At 40.6% G+C, this 19,417-nt stretch overlaps 1 protein-coding gene across 1 annotated transcript in view; it reads right to left on the reverse strand.

Annotated features, from left to right (window-relative positions):
* Nucleotides 1-19,417, reverse strand: part of PLXNC1 (plexin C1) — a 71,568-nt gene that overhangs the window by 24,628 nt on the left and 27,523 nt on the right. Inside the window, exons 10-20 of the mRNA XM_069853262.1 lie at nucleotides 15,293-15,432; nucleotides 14,011-14,190; nucleotides 12,651-12,738; nucleotides 11,536-11,742; nucleotides 11,232-11,423; nucleotides 7,981-8,080; nucleotides 6,838-6,939; nucleotides 6,355-6,458; nucleotides 2,391-2,432; nucleotides 1,772-1,896; nucleotides 1,012-1,210 (exon numbers count right to left, since the gene is read on the reverse strand). Of these exons, the coding sequence (XP_069709363.1) occupies nucleotides 1,012-1,210; nucleotides 1,772-1,896; nucleotides 2,391-2,432; nucleotides 6,355-6,458; nucleotides 6,838-6,939; nucleotides 7,981-8,080; nucleotides 11,232-11,423; nucleotides 11,536-11,742; nucleotides 12,651-12,738; nucleotides 14,011-14,190; nucleotides 15,293-15,432 (1,479 nt within the window). The remainder of the gene's footprint in view (nucleotides 1-1,011; nucleotides 1,211-1,771; nucleotides 1,897-2,390; nucleotides 2,433-6,354; nucleotides 6,459-6,837; nucleotides 6,940-7,980; nucleotides 8,081-11,231; nucleotides 11,424-11,535; nucleotides 11,743-12,650; nucleotides 12,739-14,010; nucleotides 14,191-15,292; nucleotides 15,433-19,417) is intronic.

The raw sequence follows: 19,417 nt of genomic DNA on the forward strand, positions 1-19,417 counted from the left end.
TTTCCTTTTTCAGTCTTGTGAGAAAACAAGCTAACAACTAGTTTCCTTCTGAATTGGCACCTCCCCTTGTTGTCCCTGGTAAAAAGCCTTGCGAGCAAGCCGGTGGAACATACACTGGAGCATCAGTGAAAGAGGAAATGAAACTGGGGCTTCTTGGTCCTGCCCGAACCCCAAGCTTCTGGAAAGCACCTGAGAAAGGGAGAGGGGATCATTGTTTTCATGTGATGCCATTCCTGCATCCTGGCTAAGGCATCTACTAGCACAGCTCTGTAAAAAAGACTGGTGTGTTGAGAACAAAACTCTGACAGTTCCTTGGCTCTCTCCTGGGGTTTCAGGAAACTAGCATGAGCTTCTGAGCCTCAAACAATTCTGGTGCTGTATTAATGCAAGGACTGATATGAAAAATACTAACAGTGCGATACCATTACCCTAGTAAGAGAGACAGAGAGAAAACCCAAGCTCTGAAACCAAGAACAAAGTGCTACCAAGTGGGCTAAAAGAAACAAACAGTACAACGAAAGAAAATTCTTATTTTGTTTCCATTGATTGAGTTTAGTTCTTGAAACCTGCAACGCTGTTAGGAGATTAAAAAGTTTGGAAAGAAGCTTAGATTTCCAAAAGATGGTATTCCTTAAAGCTCTATTACGTGGTAACTTTCCAACAGCTCACATAGAAAGGTACAGCTGCATTTTAAAAAGTTCGCCAGTCTCAGTATCACAATACATCTCATGGAGTTGAAATAACATTTGACATAAGAAAAGGATATGCTAGAACTGCAAGATTACCCAAATCTCAGCCAAATGAATGACATAATCATGGCTTACAGATGCGCTCTTTTCATACATCCCATTGATGATAGCTAGCTAAGTCATCTAAACTAGAAAAGTGCACATTAATAATGTTAAATGTCAGATTGAATACTTTAAACTGATCCTTCTAAAGACCCCTATGGAAGAAATCGGTTTAAAAGATTCTTTGTGAATCATACATAGTGAAAAGATGTACACATACCCGGAGAAATCCAGAGAGACATACAGACATCCAGTTTGTCAGCAATTTTTCTACCACAGATTCAGTTCGTCTGAGCAGGAGCTTAGGCTGTACGTTGCTTGACTGTTCCATCAAGTCCTTTGTCAACACTTCCAAAATGTGGGTTAGATAAACTAGCTTAGTTTGTAGTGCAATAGTCAAGAAGGATGCAAACAAGCACCTGTAAAAAAAAAAAAAAAAAGAAAGAAAAGGAATGCTATAATATTTGGAACTTTTCTTCTCAGTTATCTTTAATAAATGACACATATTGTAGTGCAGTTCATATCCTAAGTTTTCCCTCCTCAGGCACAGAAACTGTCCACTGATCTCTAGAAAAATATAAAAAATGCAAATCCATCTGCTTGTGATTATTTTTTAAACACGGAATTTGTGTCTCTAAATATAATTCCACAGAACAACACCTGCTTCAGTGACAGAACATTTCTAAACTGTAGAGCTGCTGATCTAACTGCAGGAAGTGTTTACAGTTTTGAAGTGAGTTTTTCTGCTCCTCTGCCTCTTTGTTTACAAGTACAAACATTCTGATTTCCCTTTAATGACTTGTTTTACTGGCAATGTTTTTTCTTCTTCAGTGTGCGCAGATGGAGAAGATGGAAAATGCTCTGGAGTAATGCAAGCTTGTTTTGCAAGAAGTAGAAATTACATTTGTGTGCTACAATCCATGTTGTGGTTTCCTGCTAATTTTTTTGTCTTGAAGGTGATAAGCATAATCATACTATACCTGTCTTTCACAGTGAAATTTTTCTGCTTTTCAAGGGTGTGAATGAGAGTAACAAGAAAGTTCTTGTTACAAATTAAAGCATGCAACATGTTGAAGCTTTCATCCTTGCTCGTTTGGTCTCTGCTCTGGAATAGTTAAACAAAAATAAGCAAACTGTAGTTTGGCTATGATGGATTCTTAATGGTCAGAAAAATGGTATGCAACATATGGGATAAGATCCTGGCCTCATTCAGATCAGTGGGAATTTTGCATTTCTTTCATGGGTCTTAGGATTTTAATGAAGATGCAGTTGTGTCTGTGTACAACACAGAATACACACATGCAAAGAATACATTTTCTGTCATACACACAAAGAAATGCCAATAGTTAAGTTTGCCTGTCATTTCCCATAACTAGATTCTGTTTATTTTATTTAAATAAGTCATAATGTATTTTGAATAACAGGATTTCACATATCATATTCCTTTTATATATAAATCAACGTAACTCTCCTCATGGGGGAAAAAGAACATACGGAAAATGCGATCTGATGTGTTTTAGGACAACAATGAGATAAGGGATACATTCACTCTTGAAAAAATATGTATTAATTAAGGCATATCACACTACATCAACTTACCTGTGGCATGTCTTCACTGAAGATGGATGCAAAGCCTCCTGACTAAAATATAAGACAGGTGATATTTATCATTCTTACTTATACCAAAAGTCTCTAACACATGTACGTTAAATGCGCCAAGCATGTTCCTGATGGCATACAATGGGAAATAAAACAATGGAAATGCTGGCTTCTAAGGAGGCTACAATATAAACCCGCCACATAATAATTTCTGCAAAGGTACTAGCAAGGTTCACTGAAAAGTGGACTCTCAAAGATAATCTGGTATTGACTTCAGTGTTACCGTGTGTGTCACTCTATGCTGCCAAGCTGTACTAGCACTTAAGTCAACAAATGCTCTGCAGGAAAAGCTTTTTGTTAACCTCATCTGCAAATGTGCTGATGTGCAAGAGGTGCTGCAGGCTGTGTCCTTCTTGTATGGCAATGATAGCCTTTGGTATATGGGGTTTCTGTAACGGAGTGACACTTCAGTTCATCTGCCTCCATTCATTTCAAGGCACTTTATGAATGTTCACTAATGAACTCTCCAGGAGGTCCATGCTGTCATTCTCCAGAGAGGCACAGGTGCCACCACATATCTAGTCCCAGTGAAAGCTCTCACAGCATTGGGAAGCTACCATGTCAATGCCTCTTGTCTGACTCCTACAGCCTGTAAGGTCCCAACACAGCTGCATGTTCCTAAGGCAGCACCCTTGAGCAACAAATTCACACTAGTAACAATTACTGCTTTATCTGGGATGCTGACAGCCTCTAGTTTTCTTAAAGACCCATAGAATCACAGAATGATTCAGGTTGGAAGGGACCTTCCAAGTAATGACCTAGTCCAACTCCCTGCCATGGGCAGGGACATCTTCCACTAGATCAAGTTGCTCAAAGTCCCATCCTATATGACCTTACCAGGGATGGGTCATCCACAACTTCTCTGGTTAACCTGCTTCAGTGTACTGACCCCCTCATCATAAAAAATTTCTTCCCTATGTCCAATCTAAAACTATCCTCTTTCAGTTTAAAACCATTGCACCTCATCCTGGCACTACAGGCCCTGGTAAAAAGTCACTCTCTATCCTTCTTGTAAGACCCCTTTAAGTACTGAAAAGCTGCAGTATGGTCTCTGCAGATCCTTCTCTTCTCCAGGCTGAACAACCTCAGTTTGCTCAGGCTTTCTTCATGAGAGGTGTCCCAGCCCTCTCACCATTTTTGTGGCCTTCCTTTTGGACTTGCTCTAACACGTCCACGTCTTCTTTGTGCTAGGAACTCCAGAGCTGGATGCAATACTTCTGATGGGGTCTCACCAGAGCAAAGTAGAGGGGGAGAATCACCTCCCTCCATCTGCTGATCACATTTCTTTTGATGCAGCCCGAGGTGCAATTGGCTTTCTGGGCTGCAAGCTCACATTGTCAGCTCACATCTGTTTTTTCAATAATATATATCTGATTTTTCAATAATATATATCTGATTTTTCATCCCTCCCTTTTTCTCATGCCTCATGTTCTCTTCTTCCCTACCATGCTCTTATTCCTCCACTGGCAATTTCCATTTTTGCAGAACTTCTTCAGCACCCCTAACATCACCTACCAATAAAACACACATAGAATGAAAAAAAATGGAATGAAGTTAAAAGCTAGAAATGCTTGTGAACAGGAAGCAAGCATGGTAGTGTCAAAGCGAACAGTGTGGGAAATTGAGGGAAAACAGAAATAATCATCCAAATTCAATTCATAAAGCAAAAATCAGGCTGAACGTAAGGAATATTGTAAGAATAGATGGAAAAACCATTTAACACCTAAAAGCATTAAGCATAAAACAAAAGCTATCAAGGCAGATTAAACAGCAAACTGAAGCAACGGGAAGCAAGAAGCTCAAAATGAAAATGGGGTCCATCATTCAATTTTAGCTATCTCACTCTCTCTTTAAGCAGCTCATGTCTTCCTGAGACAGATGTCTCAGGCAAGTGGGATGAATTACTTTCTTGAGCTGCCTGTCTCTGCACTGACTACAGAAGATGCTCCGTGAGCAGCTTTGATGTCCATGTTTAAACAGCTTAGAACAGATAAAACAAAGCTCATCAAACACACTGGAAGGCAGAAAGAGTACAATACAGACATCATTTAGACACATGAGGTTAGTGAAGGAAGTGGTGGTTTGTCATTTCGACCCTTCTACCAACCATTTTGACACTCAATCTAGTGTCAGAATCTAATCCTTCTGACTCACAATCTAGTATCCCATTGCCTTCTCTATTAATCTCTAGTATTTGCTTAGCAGAGCACAGCTATCCTACCACATTCATAAAGCAGAAGGCATGTTTGGACACTCCTGCAATGTAAACAGTAAGTACATAGCAGGAAAAATTGGTACACAGTGCATTCAATAACTTGCCTGACACCATGTGCCTGTAGAGAGCTAATAGTGTCAAGTACGTCTTTGTGGTAAGAGTATTTCAAACTGAGACAAGATCTAATTGGAAGCATCTCCAGGATGCATAGCAGTGTGAGGCTCACGAAAGCAAAAGGAGAGCCCTTCCCTTTCTGACCTCACCTCATGTAACAGAGTGTTAAACTTCACGCCTTTCTTTTATTTCCTTTTTATTTGCTTGAAGCAGAGCATTTCTACTCAGACAGCTTCTACAGATTGTTGCTGTTTTGACAGACTATCACCAGGAAAAGATAATTTCCTAAAAATAAAACCACTCTTTTAATGCTATAATGCCTGGCAACAAAACAAACTGAAAGGAAAGAGGTGCAGAAAGTAAGGTTTCCTCCATCCACTTTCTTCAAACCTCCTAACAACTCCACACAAATTAGACTCAGGGCATTATAAAAGTACCAGAAGAGATATTCCTAGTTTCCTTTGGTATGAGAACTGGACTCAAAGTGTACAAAGACTACCCATATTTAATTGTTAAATATTATTCTGCCTTCATATCTGGCATTTGGTGCTGTACAAAAAAAAAAAAAAAGGCCCTGATTCTATCACTATCACATGTGTTTATCACAACGAGCTTCTAGTGGGATCACACACAGAGATAAACTGAAACAGTCTGCAGCCAAAACTGCGGGACTGAGCCGCAGCAGTGGTGAGTAATAGATGAAGACCAGTAGATAATTCACATACATACCACTTATACCCTAAAACACCACAGCACTAACCAAGCTTTTCTACTCATTGTGTCAGTTACACAGCAAAATATCACCAGCTGCGATCACAGCTTTTGCCAATTAGTAAATGCCAGAAAGCACTGGTTAACATCATGATATAATTTTGAAAGCTGTAGCAAATACATTTATCAGCATCACAATGTGCCACATATGCAAAAGAAAGAGCAAGAGAAGCAAAACATGCAAGAGAAGACCATTTTGGTCCTTTTGGTCCTCTAAGGCAGTGGCGCAAACTGCTCTAAAGAACAATGAAAATATCCACCTCAAAACTGGACAGCACTTAAGTTTTTAAGTCATTTTTAAGCATTTGACCTGCACTCCTTTGAATCAAGGTCTTACCATTTCTATCAGCAGCTTGGAGTAGAAAGTCAGCATGATCTTAGAGCCATTTCTTCATACCACAAGTCTAATTAGGAAGTGTCATGGTGTTAGCTAGCATGCTAGCCAGCCTGACTGTTACTTTAATTAGCTATAGCATGAAAAGTGAAAGCATGAGAAGAAGAAAAGCAATGGATAAATTATAGCTTAGTTAGGATGGCCTGAAAGGCAAGCAGCTGAGTGTGGCTGGGTGAATAATTAATGGATGCACACACAACCCTTGAAAATTCAACAGTGGTTCTTTATCTACATCATTTAGGCTTAGATAAACATAGAGATGTACAATCTTAAGTGTCTTTTAGTAATTCTTGATTTAAGAGAGGTTTCTTGTGAAAACAATGTGCAGTTACTGCACTATTTGATCCTGACCTTCCTAGCTCTTTTATTACTAGGCAGAGCTGACAACTGAAAGATTTGTAAATATTTACCTCTGGAAAGAAAGTTCTAAGAGCAAAGTGCTTGTAGTCAAGGAAGGGAACGGTTCCAAAACTATCCACCACATCCAATTCATCCATCTGCAGTTCAGCAAATCCTGAAAAAGCATCGCCCCCCAGGAGAGTTAGTTTAGTTGACACAAAATAGTCTTCACAGTTCTAAATTTGCCTCAATAGATGTTCCTTAAAACACAGTTTCAGGGAAGAGGGGTTGTTTTTCTAGATGAAGCTCTTACGAGTGGAAAAGTACCAGTCCATTTTTTTTCCACTCTTGTTGAAGGAAATATTACATGCAATCCTATTAGTTTAGTGCTATCTACTACTGCAGTGCATGCCAACATTAAAGAGGAACTCAGATACCACACAAAAATATTCTAACAGCTATAAAATTAAAATGTTTATATAATGTGAGATTCTTGACAGTTTCAGTTCAGCATTTATACTGTATTTAAGCTCTATAAAGCTCTTTAGACCTACCCTCGCGTATTTCTTTCCGAATCTCATATTCCAGCAGTTCAAGTTGCTGACTCTGTTTACGAGTTAACTCTTTGGATTTGTATCTAGTGACTATGAATGCCACTACAAAGGAAGAAAAATAAGATTCTGAGTACAGAAGTTGCAGAACAGACAAAAGCTATACAAGACATATTTTAATATTTTAAGAAACATAAAGATTAATACACAATTGCAGTCTCCAGGATTACTGTTCCTGCTGCAGTCAGTGTGCTAGTACCCATGAGCCCCGTTATCTGGATCTAAACCTACATGTGTAATAAAACCCATTCCTTGTAACAAGGTCTTTGAATCATCAGCGTAACTTTATTTGAAAGTACAGCACACCCACAGTTTGTACAGCTTTGTACAAACTGCACAGTGAGACATAGGATCTAATAACCACTGCTACTACTAGCAGCCCACTTAAAGGAGCACTCACTAAACAGGAAAACCAGTTTTTTTGAACAGGAAATCCACTTCCAGATTGTTAACTTCTCTAAAGTTTATTTTGAGAGAGAGAAGGCATGAGATATAGTTCCTGTAAAGCTAATGGACTTTTTTAAAAAGAAACCAAACTAAACCAAAGAAGAACAAATCCCCAAGCTTACTATAATAAATGGAAATTCATCAAATATATAACCAGGGCAAAATATTCAGAAAAAAGAAGTGACAAGAAGAGCAGAGGACAACTATTTACCCCCCCTCAACTTAGTTATGATCCACGAATTCATTAATGGTGCAAATAAGACTGAGCAGAACCACCAGCAGTTAGTTAGGGAACACATCCCCCAGGGATGGGAGAGAAGCCCAGCTCTGACAGCTGGGGAGGCCCAAGCTGTGACACAATGATGTCTGTTCTATAGTGTCCCTCACTAAATCATGGTGACGTGGTGAGCAGTCCCAGCAGGACAGCAAAAAAACCTACTGTTTTGTAACATGCTGTAGTCTGACAAGATGGACTCGTATCACCAGACCAGAGTTAACTTTGTCTACTCCTACTAGGAACAGGGGAAAACCACATGACTATGACAATACCAAACATTTACGTGTGAATGTATATGTGTTTGTGTGTCACAATTACAGTCTTCAGCAAATCAAGAACTGAAAACATATTATTGCACTCACCTATAATGACACCCACTACAATAGGTAGCAAAATAAGAACGTATAAATATATATGTGATGATGTTGGTTTGACTTCATGCTCAAAATTTCCTAATTTGACCTGAAGAAAAATAATGGCTGTGTTAATAGAGGATGGTTAATACCAGTGCTTAAAATGACATTTCATGTATATAAAAAAAAATATATGTACTTCAGGCACATGAAGGATCCTCATTCTGCAGATTATTGAGAAATGAGCAGCAATTTGGGAAAACACATATGAACCAACACAAACTTAACTTTCATTATATTTGATGTTCAAAGCTGGATAACAGAACAGTGAGAAAAAAAATCTGGAGGTCTACATGCAGCACCAAAACTTTGCCATTGCTCTCACTGCAAACTAGAGCCCTTAAATGGCAAGATCTGGCCTCTGGCTGGCCAAATGACTCATGCACTTCATAATCGCTACTAAATATTCTTGTATTTTAAAGCAAGGAAAGCATATGCTGATAGTTAAAAACATTCCTTTGAACTCACAGCATTACTCTCCTGAGCAGAAAATTAAGATAAGACTCACTCTAATAACAAGGGAAGTAAAATTTTTGGTAGACGCCTGTCCCACAACCCTCTTCCCTATTTCTTTGCTGAAGTTTCAACTTCCTCATGTAGGATGTAGGCGTTCCTGAAGGTCCACTCAAGAACAAATATAACATGCAAGACATGTACAACATCCACCAAAAGCCACTGGGCTTGTCAAAGTCAAGACAGGCATTAATTCTTAGGAATACACGAAAGCACTGAAGTCTGCCAGATGCCAAACTGAGGCATTCACCACTGATAATTATGGCTGAAAAAAAATTCACAAAGGAGGATCTCAGAGAGGACTGTGAAAGCACATAAATAAAGGGTAGCTAAGACTATAAACAGACTAGAAATAAAAATACACTTGGAAAAAGAACACCACCAAGTGCCAGGGATAGCAAAGAGCCTGAGGTAATTGAAAAGGAGAGTTAGGTTGAAATTATTTTGGGTTACAGCAGGGAAGGCGGAGATCTGGTGATTTCAGTCACTGGCCTGTCACAGGAGGTGAGCAGTTAGGGCAGCTGGACACTGCCAACTGGATAGTCACATCACTGCTACATGGACACGGCATTAATTTCATTTTCTTTTCATACTTAGATTATCTTCAATATTTACCATAACCTTCCTACTCAATGGCCCCATTTCTTTACTTATGTTTTATTTATCTTGCTTATAGATCATGGACTAAATAAGGAATACCTGAATTCATCTGATTCCTTTTCCTAAATTAATTTCATTCTTCCTGCATGACATTATAAAGCCTCCTCTGGAATGGTAATTTCTCTGAGCTGTATGTCATCAGCACATGTCATTAGTGCATGCCTTATTTTTGTGCCCAAGACAGTAGTGATACTAAATAATATCTGTATGAAACTCAGCATTGCCAGAAGTCAGCTCTTCATGTACAGCATCCAGTTTTCCTAACCCCTACCATCTTCATAATCAGTATGTTAAGTAGTTTACTGAATGACTTCCAGGTACATGTGATCTGCTTCTTTTTTTTTTTTGTTGAGGACATCACTCATCTTACCAACTAAAAGTATCTAGCATAATCTGATTTTATTAAAAAGAAGTTAACAATTGTTTTCCATTTACCTCCAGGTCTTTTATGAGTCCCTCATTTAAAATGCATTACAGAGCTTTACACAGGATCAAATCAGCAAGTCCCTATTTGTCTAGCTGTTATTTTTTTCTTTGTTTCTTTTAAATACTGGTATTGTATTTGCTGCTCTCCAGTAACACAGTACCTCTTTTGACTCTACAGTTTTATTTAACATCTTTCCTACTAAGCCTACAACAACATGTGCCAGTTTTTTCTCAGCGTTATGATAGGAATGATCCTGTTCCAGCTGTCTTGAGCCCCTTAACTTATCTCAATCTTGCTTGTGTCACAAAAATGGCATTTTCCTCTTTGACACCTCCATTCAGACTGATTATCCCGTCTTTGACCCCACACTCAATATCCCCTTTCATCCTGAAAACTCAAGTAAAATATACATTTATTCTTAAGAGGTATCTTTCATACCCAGCCTCTCCTTTCTTCAGAGTGGTCCTACTTCTTCTATGATGATTTACTTAGAAGATTGAAGCAACACATGATGATTTCCTACTTCTAGATTTTTCTTGATGTTGGAAAAAAACAATTTTTAAGGTACCAGAAGTGAAATGCTGCATTCTCACTATCGCATTTGATCTGCCTTAGTGAAGTGTTGACCTTTCCACGAGTCACTCCTATGAAGCTCGCAGGATGAGCATGTGATACTGCAAGGCAATGTTAATATTTGAATGCAACACCCATCTCAGAAAGGCTTTTCCATGCCATAACTGGCTCAGATGGCAGGATCCACAGATGGGGGATCAGTTAACAGTGATAGGAGATTGAGAATAGCTTCGTTAATCTTTACTATGAGCCATATGCCTTGAAGTCAATACAGTTATTTCAGTTTTATACCACCATACACTGTGATAAGAGTCTGGCATCATTTTTCTCCTTCATATATGGTGATGACTGCTTTTTAAAAAATTCATATCTTCTTCTTATTCATGGAGCAAATATCTTAAGCTGCCATTTAGCTTTGACATCCATGCTAACGTTCTTATGTTTGGGGCTGGCTTTGTGCCATATGTTCATAGCATTTTGTCCTCCCTGCTGAATTTTCCCCTCTTTTTCATCCAGAAATGCTTCTCTTCTGTCTTAGTGGCGATCACTATGCACTGTTCAAGACTCTTATCTGCTTTAGTGGGAAAAAGTGAATGGGAGGACATAATCCTTTTCCTCATGCCCACACTGCAGCAGTGGATTGCTTACAGATCTAAGATCAGGGGCTCTCCTGAAGCCAGTGATTCCTTACTGGTGATGTCTGTGCTGCAGTCAGAGGTCAGACAAGGTACTGCTCTCCTGGATCCCTGCAGCAATGAGCTCAGCTTGGACTGCAAAGCCAACTCTGACACTACAGCAGTCACCAGAGAGCGAATGAACTCAGTACTGTTAGTGGTACCTAAACTAGGCAGCCATGCTTAGATGTGAGGAAGATAACCAGACTATCAAGTACCAGGAGAACAAAAAAGATATGTGGCTCCTCTCTCTATAAACAGTATTCATGACCAGAGCATTATTGTCACATTTCACTACATTTGCAGAAACATCCAAACATTGTTAAGTTGCAACAAAAGGGATTTCTACTTACAAAAACTTTCACTGTGGAAAAGTCAATCTTGTCTGTTCCTTCCCTTTTGAATTTGCACAGTATGGTGCTGCGGTCTGGTTTTTTGGTAATATTTTGGACGTTGAACCATATCTTTTTCGTCTGTGCACCATTCATATATGACAGATAAACTTCTACCTCAGTTTTGGAAATATTCAACTTGTCATTTTCTTTCTAAAGGGAAAAAAATGAAGATAATAAAGAGTCACTACATACAGTAAGAAGCAAAATGATCCGCAACTCCTATTTTAAAAAAAGAATTACAGTTTATTACTTTCAAACTTACATATATTTTTAATTCCAGATCAGGATCCAGCTCAGTGTGCAGCTGGTAGTTAATGAACACTGGGTCAGGGTGATAGTGCAGTTTGACACACGGTATAAAGGTAGTTTCCACTTTTAACATCATATCCACAGCTTTACCCTCTGTCGCATAGCTCAGGCTTGGCGTTAAGTAATGATATTCAGATTCATTTCCAGGACACCTAGAGACCTAGAAATGCAATAGCAAAGCTGTAACAGTCATTAGGCACTCAACAGTGGATACTATTACAAACAGACGCACTCAAAATCTTTTTAACATCATCTTGACTTCACACAGCTATCTGCTAAACCTCTTCTCTGAGATCAGGGCTGCATGCCGAGCACCTGGGCAAGTTTCTGTGCTGAGCTTGTGTCTACCTTTAAGCACATTTATCACACACTCCGCACGCTGCTTTAAGGCTGATTGCACACTGCTAAGGCAGCTATTTCCTGCAGTGAGACGGGAATAGTGACAGTGATTACTCCTTCCTTCCCCTCAGTGCAGGTGAAAAGAAGAGCAGGGTGAGCTCTCCAGCACCACTAGGCACTGGCTCCCCCCACCTTAACTCGTGAGAGAGGGGAGTTGCTACAGCCACCTCATTGGTTACACCATGAGGTGCTGTTGCTTTTTTCTGGTCTGTGCTACAAGCAAAAGAGGCAACAGGGTGCCCACCTCCTCACGGCCTCGGAGGAAGGGTTTTGTCACAAAATCAACTCCTATCTCCCGCCACTTGCTGAGGCAGTGGCACCACTGGGGTTCTCCACACAAAGACAGAGAGAGGTACATCAACCTCTCCTCTGACAGACCCATGTATGAAGGCTGAGGAGGCTTAAAAGGGACTGATTTGGTGCAAGTCTCTAAAGCACAGAAAAAAGGCTCAGAGAATTATGCGGGAGAGTAGCTTATGTGTGTCCATGATTCCATACTGAGAATGTATGCAACTGTAATCCTACAAGTGGTCATATTTATTTCAGTACGGTGACTTATGTGTGTCAGCAAGTGTTTGAAAAATACTGAAATCCTCCTGAAACCTTAGGAATAAAACCTAATCCCTTAAGAGATCCCTATTTGGTATTGTAAAGGAGATTAAGACTTACGGTGAGGTTAGATCTCTGATCGTCTGAAATAATCACACTGTCCACCACATTAAAATTTCTACCCTTTGTAGTAATTCTGCGACCACCACTGTTAAAAAAATAAAAAGGTAGGGAGGGGTGCAGAGAGGGAGGTTAATATTATCTGTTTTCCCTTAGGTAAGTCCTGCATTAAGGCTTCAGCTATGAATAAACTATACATGTGCATTTTGCTTTGGATGCAGCCAAAATAATAAAGTCAAACTGCAGGGCAAGATACTTGAGCTATGCAGCATACTTCCATCTTTTCCTCATAACGTAATGGTAAATGTTTTTGCTACCGCAAAAACAAATGATAGCATACACGTGCATACTCCTTTTCAAGGACTCCCTATCTTCTTTTTAATTCATGAAGCCAAAGAACTACCTGGTGATTAAGTATTATGTCTTGAAGACATGGTATTTCACTGCCCCAGAGCAGCCCCACCTGTGTTTAAGTCTTGCCTTCTTCAGGACAAACCGATGGTGCCGGGCACCTCTCAGGAACCATTCTCGGCAGAGCTCAGACCATCTGTCTCAGCACACACAATCTGAGGGCTCTGTCTCTCAATCTCCGCTGAACACAGTTGGAGTGGTTTAAGGTATTATTAATTTCCAGCTGCCTGAGCTGGCCCTCACCTGGAGATGAGGGCACGCATACTAGCTGCTCAGCTGCTGCAGCTGCCAGCCCAACTTATGACCTCAAATCCACACCTGACAGGGCTTGAGACCAAGATTAGGAACCTCGAAGTGGGTAAAAGTGTGCAGGCAGAGGGATAGGTGGAAAGCTGTGCTTGAGAATATCTTAAAACTACACTGTAAGTCTTTCAGTGGAACCATGACTCCTCCACAGAACATAGAAGAGGCTTGAAAAGGGCTCTTTTAGCTTTAGGGAACCCAGTCCTTCAGCAAGTCTGTGCATATCACTGATTATTTTCACTTCACTTCCAATTCACTAATACTTTATTCTGTTTCAGAGGCGAAGTATATATTAGTATCAAGAAATCAAAGTTAATTGGAGTCTGAATTTATGTGTGCTAGCCACATTTTATATTTGGTTTTAGTATGAGGAAACTAATTTTGACTTCTACAAAGGACATCTGGGGTGGGCAGGAAGGAGTTTACAGAATCCTGCAGAACACAGAATCCATCTTGTGGCTACCATGACCCTATCTGTATGTTAAATGTTAAATCTGTTCACCAGTGTAAATTCATCCTCCACAATAAGTTACAGCAGTCATCCAAGTTTACAGCAGCTGCAGTTTGGCCAAGGAAGGAGGCTTGTATTGGCTCAGTGGGACTATATTTTAATAGATACATAAGAAGTATAGAAAGATAAATTTACCTGATCCAGGAGGTGTTTGGTGTGATTCCAGAACATGATGGCAGTGAAACATAATGTAGGGTCACCGGTGGTGAACATTTTTTCCCATTAGCCTGTATACATATACTTTTGGCTTCTTTACGTGTTGGTGGGAGAGCAAATGTCATTTGCGTATCGTTTAGCACATTTCTAACTTTAATGCTGGAGGAGAAAGAAAACAGTTAGAAGCTAAAACACAGATGCCTCTATGCTACTCTTTGGTGTTACTACACAAAGCCTATAACCTAAAGCAAAGGATGACGAGAGAAGGGGGATGAATTTCTCTTTAAGCTGCCAGATGGAGGTGGATAGAGACAGCAGGGACTTGAAAAGACAAAACAGGACATCTTTTGAATGCAGTTGCTATGTGTGACAATAATAACTGAAGATGGTACAGATATTAGTCTTATGGTCTTGCTATGTAATGCAATATGTGATTTTGCTGTGTAAACTACATACTTTGCAGTATACCAATACATTAGCTACTCAAGAATAAGAATCTTCAGTTTCCTTTTCTTCTTTTTCCTTCTCTTTCACTCTTCCCCCCTGCTTTCTCCCTTTCTTCCTCTCTTTCCTCTTTGTCTGTACTTGCTCTCTTTCCTTTCCTTCCCTTCCCTCTCTCCACTCTTCTCTCCTTTTGTTTTCCATGGTCCCCAAGAAATTCATGGTTGAACTAAAAATTGAACTGTACCATATGAACGCTTTTTCAAGCGCTAGCCATGTAAAATGGGGTTGGTAATCACAAGCAGACACTGCAGCTGCACCTGAAAATAACTGATTCAGAATCAGACAGCCTAATTATCTAGGGGGATACACTGTGCAATCATCAACAGAGAAAAATACATGCTGTTGCATGAGAGATTCCCTTCCCTCGCATGGTGTCTGTGCTTTCACAAGCAGAATCCTAGAATATATGGGGGATGTCTCGAAGCAGAGGAGAGTCAAACAAAAGCTAAGGATTTCCTGTGACCCAACATATTGTTGCCTGCTGCAAGGCACAGAGGGCCACAGATACAGAGCTGCCATAACCACTGCTGAGAGCTGCCCACCTACCCATCCATCCCTTATATTGTACCCAAACACCAAACTCATTACCATCTTTTGGGAATTTAAAGTGGAAGTATAACTAAAGAGTGCAGAGCATCCTCCCATCTGCTGAGGACAGATCCATGACAACTGTTCACACAATTCTACTGCTAGGGCAAACTGGGCTCTTTTTTCACCATGCAAAATAAACAGCATTATTTTTCAGAACTTAACTCACATCTCTGGTTTACAGCCAGTGATTCCAGTCAGTATCAGTTTTATGCCTGATGCGCGTGTAAAGTTTTCTCCTTTGACTGTTATCTCACTTTTGCCTAATGTAGAAATCCACAAAGGTTCAATGGAATGAATGCTGATATGCTATTAGAAAACAAAGCAAACCAAAATCTGGTTATAAAAGGGCCTGACAGTTAAACAACAGCTGCAAAAACAATCACGATTTAGGAATGCAGGTGTTATGGCACTGGGATACATGTATCAGTAATTTCAAATATTGTTAAGCACAACCCTGGGAAGTACTGTCAATAACCACTTATTTACAAGCCAACTATTTTTAGCTATATATTTTATATTTCAATTTATCCCATAACCAAGTTGCCCACAGGAATCACAATCTAACCTACAGGAAGGTAAGTATCACAAAAACCCAGCTTGAAATGATACATTTTGTGTGACTGTTGAAGAACTAAGAAAAAATACAAGACAAAACCCTTGGTACTGTCACTATGAGAGATCAGAGAAACAAATAAAGGCATCTCTTAAGATCTGAAAAGGGGAAGCAGGGTCAAATCCTAGAATGAAGTGTCGAGCAAAAGCCCCAGAATTAGCTTTACTAGAAAGTTTTTTCAAAGTCATACACAGAGCTAAAGGTACAACACAACTGCAGGGATTTTTAATATCTCATTTTGATGCTAAGAAGTTTACAAAACTATTTTCCAGCATTTAAGAATAAACCTGGTTTACTCTGATGCTGTCACAATCTTATATAAATGTGGCCAATTTTAAATTGTGTTTTTCTTTGTGTATCTTTACATTTACTTATTCTAACTTACTAACACTACTGAGCAAGAAGAGAGTTTTTTTTTACCCCAGTGCATTTACTTGATACATTTGGCAACATCTCCTGTTTAATCAATTTTCCTTCTTTCCCAGTTTTATAACCAACACAGTTAGTTTCCTCTCCATGGATCTTTTAGACAACAAACTGAAAACATTCAAAAAAACCAGGAAAATACACATGTGAAACCACAAACTGTTTGGGACCTTCTCAGGCAAATGATTTCTAGCTTGCTTTGAGACTGCCTTTAATACTAGTTTAAAATGAGTTTTTAGAGCATTGTAATTATCCTGATTTTTGCTGTGCACCTGTGGATACACCCACTGGGCAGTTCAGCCTTTCTTATCCTGAGAAGGGCTCTGGTACCTCAAGAAAAGTCCTTGTCACAGGGTTTTTCTCCTCACTAATCATTGTTCCCACATGCATCCATGGATCACTGAATGTCAGAGCGCTCTGGAGCAAACGTGAGACCTCTCACAACAGATGGAAAGCTGCAACTCATGCCTTAGGAAAGGACAAGAGAGTGCAAAGCCTGGGGCCAGAGGGCCTGCAAAAGGGCCTCCAAGGTGACCTCTGGTATGGATAATGGAAGAGGGCAAAGAAAGCTCCTGACAAACAGCCTGAGGGGGAAAATTCACTCCCATTCTGACCCGGGGATCAGTTTAACCCTTAGTATGCAAGCAGGACAACTGAAGCAGAAATGTGAGAGATTAAAGCCACTGAAGTATCAGTGATTTTCTCCACAGTGACCCATTCCTCTGCTCATGCTCAGCCTTCAGTGCACCAAGAACTGTCAATCTCCTCATATAACTAGTACGGAAAGGAGTAAGACACTACTTACGGGCTCTCACTGGTAACTAGCAGGGAGCCCTGATGCACAGGACGAACCCACTATCTCACAAACACAGGGAGAACCCCCAGAGCTGCATCAAGGCTTTGAGTCCAGCTGAGAGAAAAGCCAGGCACCCCCTGCCCAGGGGTACAGCAGGATGCTGCAGCACCCCAGGGTTTGTGCTGGTCTCTCCAGCAGTAACCACCCCACCGGGCACCTTCGCTTATCTTGCCTTGTTTCTTTTGTCACACCAAGAAGAAATGGCAGTTAGAACGGTTTACGCTGGAATTTTCCGCCTCCCCTGACAACATGCCTACACAACTACATGACATGGACTGCTCCCTGTGTCCTGCCTGGGACTGATGGCATCAGCACAGTCACTTGCAGTGCTGGCTTTCAGCTACTTGAGACTGCATCCTGGCTTCACCACCATGATCTGCGACACCTTCCTCAGCAGCAAAAGAAATCATTAATTTCCTTATGCGGGAGGGACCAAGCATCCTTGCTAGAATCTGTGGTGCTCATTTCCCCAGCACCCAGAGAGCTGATGACCTTTCATTCACTGCTTCACGGGGGGGAAGAAACACCCAGCAGCGAGAGATTAGGGAGACAGCAGAGAATCAGTAGGATATTTATAAAAATCACTAGTAAAGAGGCATGTGATGAAAGTGTAAACATGCAGAGAGACATACAGCAAGCATGCGACAGGACCTCAGGTAATGTAAATCAGCACAGCTCTGTCAACTTCAATAGAGCTCCACATTTCTGAGCAGCAGCCCCCATCCCAGCCTAATGCTTTCCTGGGGCTGTGTAAACAGTGACAGCCACATCCTCAGAGGTGTGGTTAGCGTGGCTGCAGGTCACAGTGAGGTATCTGGCAGCAGCCCAGGTTATGCAGCTTCTGCTGCCCTGGGGAGCTCAGCCTTTGCCACCCTGGTTAGTTCATCCCTACTCTGGCACAGACCCTCCTAGAGTGCTAGCACAGCGCCCTGCAGCTGTGCGAAGAACTGGATCGGGGAACTGGCCCAGATGAAAAACAACCTGCAGAAAGAAAACTGTTATTTCCAGCCAAATCAGTTCCCCAGCCAAGCAGACTTGCACAACCACTCCAACTGCTGCTCTGGCCCAGGGAGGGGGAAGGTGCATAAATGGAAACGAGCAGCTGGAGTCAGGAGGAGGGCTGGAGATGCCACTGAAAAAAAAGTGTATTAATCTAATGCTCAGCTGGGGTTGTGGGAAAACACAAATCCTTTCTCAGCCCTCCAATAAGTTCTCCTTAAAGCATGATCAGTCAAAGGAGAGCAGGATTTCAAATGCAATTTCAAGCCCTCTGAATGGATCAATCACTTCTAAATAAACATCTGCCTTTGGACTGCCTCTAGTGCTTTCACTGCCTTGTCCATCACTGTCTTTCCAAGATAAGGCATGTGGAAGAAAGCCATCTCCCAGGCAATTCCAACTATTTACCAATGTCAAATTAATGCACTTGGAAGCAGAGCAAAGAAGAGTTCCCTCTGTTCTTTCACCAGGCATAATGCTTTATATGCAGACCAAATCCAGAATATTAATGCTCAGAAGCAAAAGCATTACCATCCCACTTGTCCCCGTGAAAAACAAAATGAATTTTGTGATTTTGTTTAAGAAACCACAGCTGAACAGCTGAGTTTAGGAGGTAATTCCTGTCCTCACAGGTAAAAGTTTGCGTAGTTCTAACGAAAGACTTAGAGATAAGAATAAAATCACTATTTATACCAACCGTGCTATCACTCACAGAAAAGCAGAAACCAAAAAGTGTAGGCAGGAAATCTCTATGCACATACTCATCAGTCAAATTTCTCTTCGCTACTCATTTCTTTCCTAACACCTGCATGTCAAAAGCAACCACCAATAACAAGATCACTCAGTTTTATGAAAAAATAAAACAATATATGCACAATGAAGAATGAAGGGATAACCTTGTGGTTAAATGGTTGACATATGAGGCAAATCATAGAATCATGGAATAACCAGGTTGGAAGAGACCCACCGGATCATCGAGTCCAACCATTCCTATCAAACACTAAACCATGCCCCTTAGCACCTCAATACAGTCAGCTCACACACAGTCTCTATGATACCAATAGAGAACTCAATGGCCAAATTCAGAAAGTACTTTGGCACCAGTGACACTCCTTCCTTTCCATTAATCCATATTGAGCAGGACAGATGGAGAGTAGCTCCATACCCAGTTTTGTCTATAGTCTGGAAGCAAGGAAATTTTTTTTTGAAGTGTGAACCAAGCATTTACTAAAATCCAGGGATTTCAGCTGCTGGATGTATCCTCTAGCTCCCTGTTTGTTACACAGAAATTGGGTATCCTATTGTCCCTCTCCTTCTGCTCTGCTGGCAGCTGTGTTCCAGGAGAAGCTGTGATCTCGTTGCATAAAATGAGGAAGAGGTTCGAGACTCTGAAACCT

The sequence above is a fragment of the Phaenicophaeus curvirostris genome, chromosome 1, assembly GCF_032191515.1.
Source record: "Phaenicophaeus curvirostris isolate KB17595 chromosome 1, BPBGC_Pcur_1.0, whole genome shotgun sequence".
In the NCBI taxonomy this organism is placed as follows: domain Eukaryota; kingdom Metazoa; phylum Chordata; class Aves; order Cuculiformes; family Cuculidae; genus Phaenicophaeus; species Phaenicophaeus curvirostris.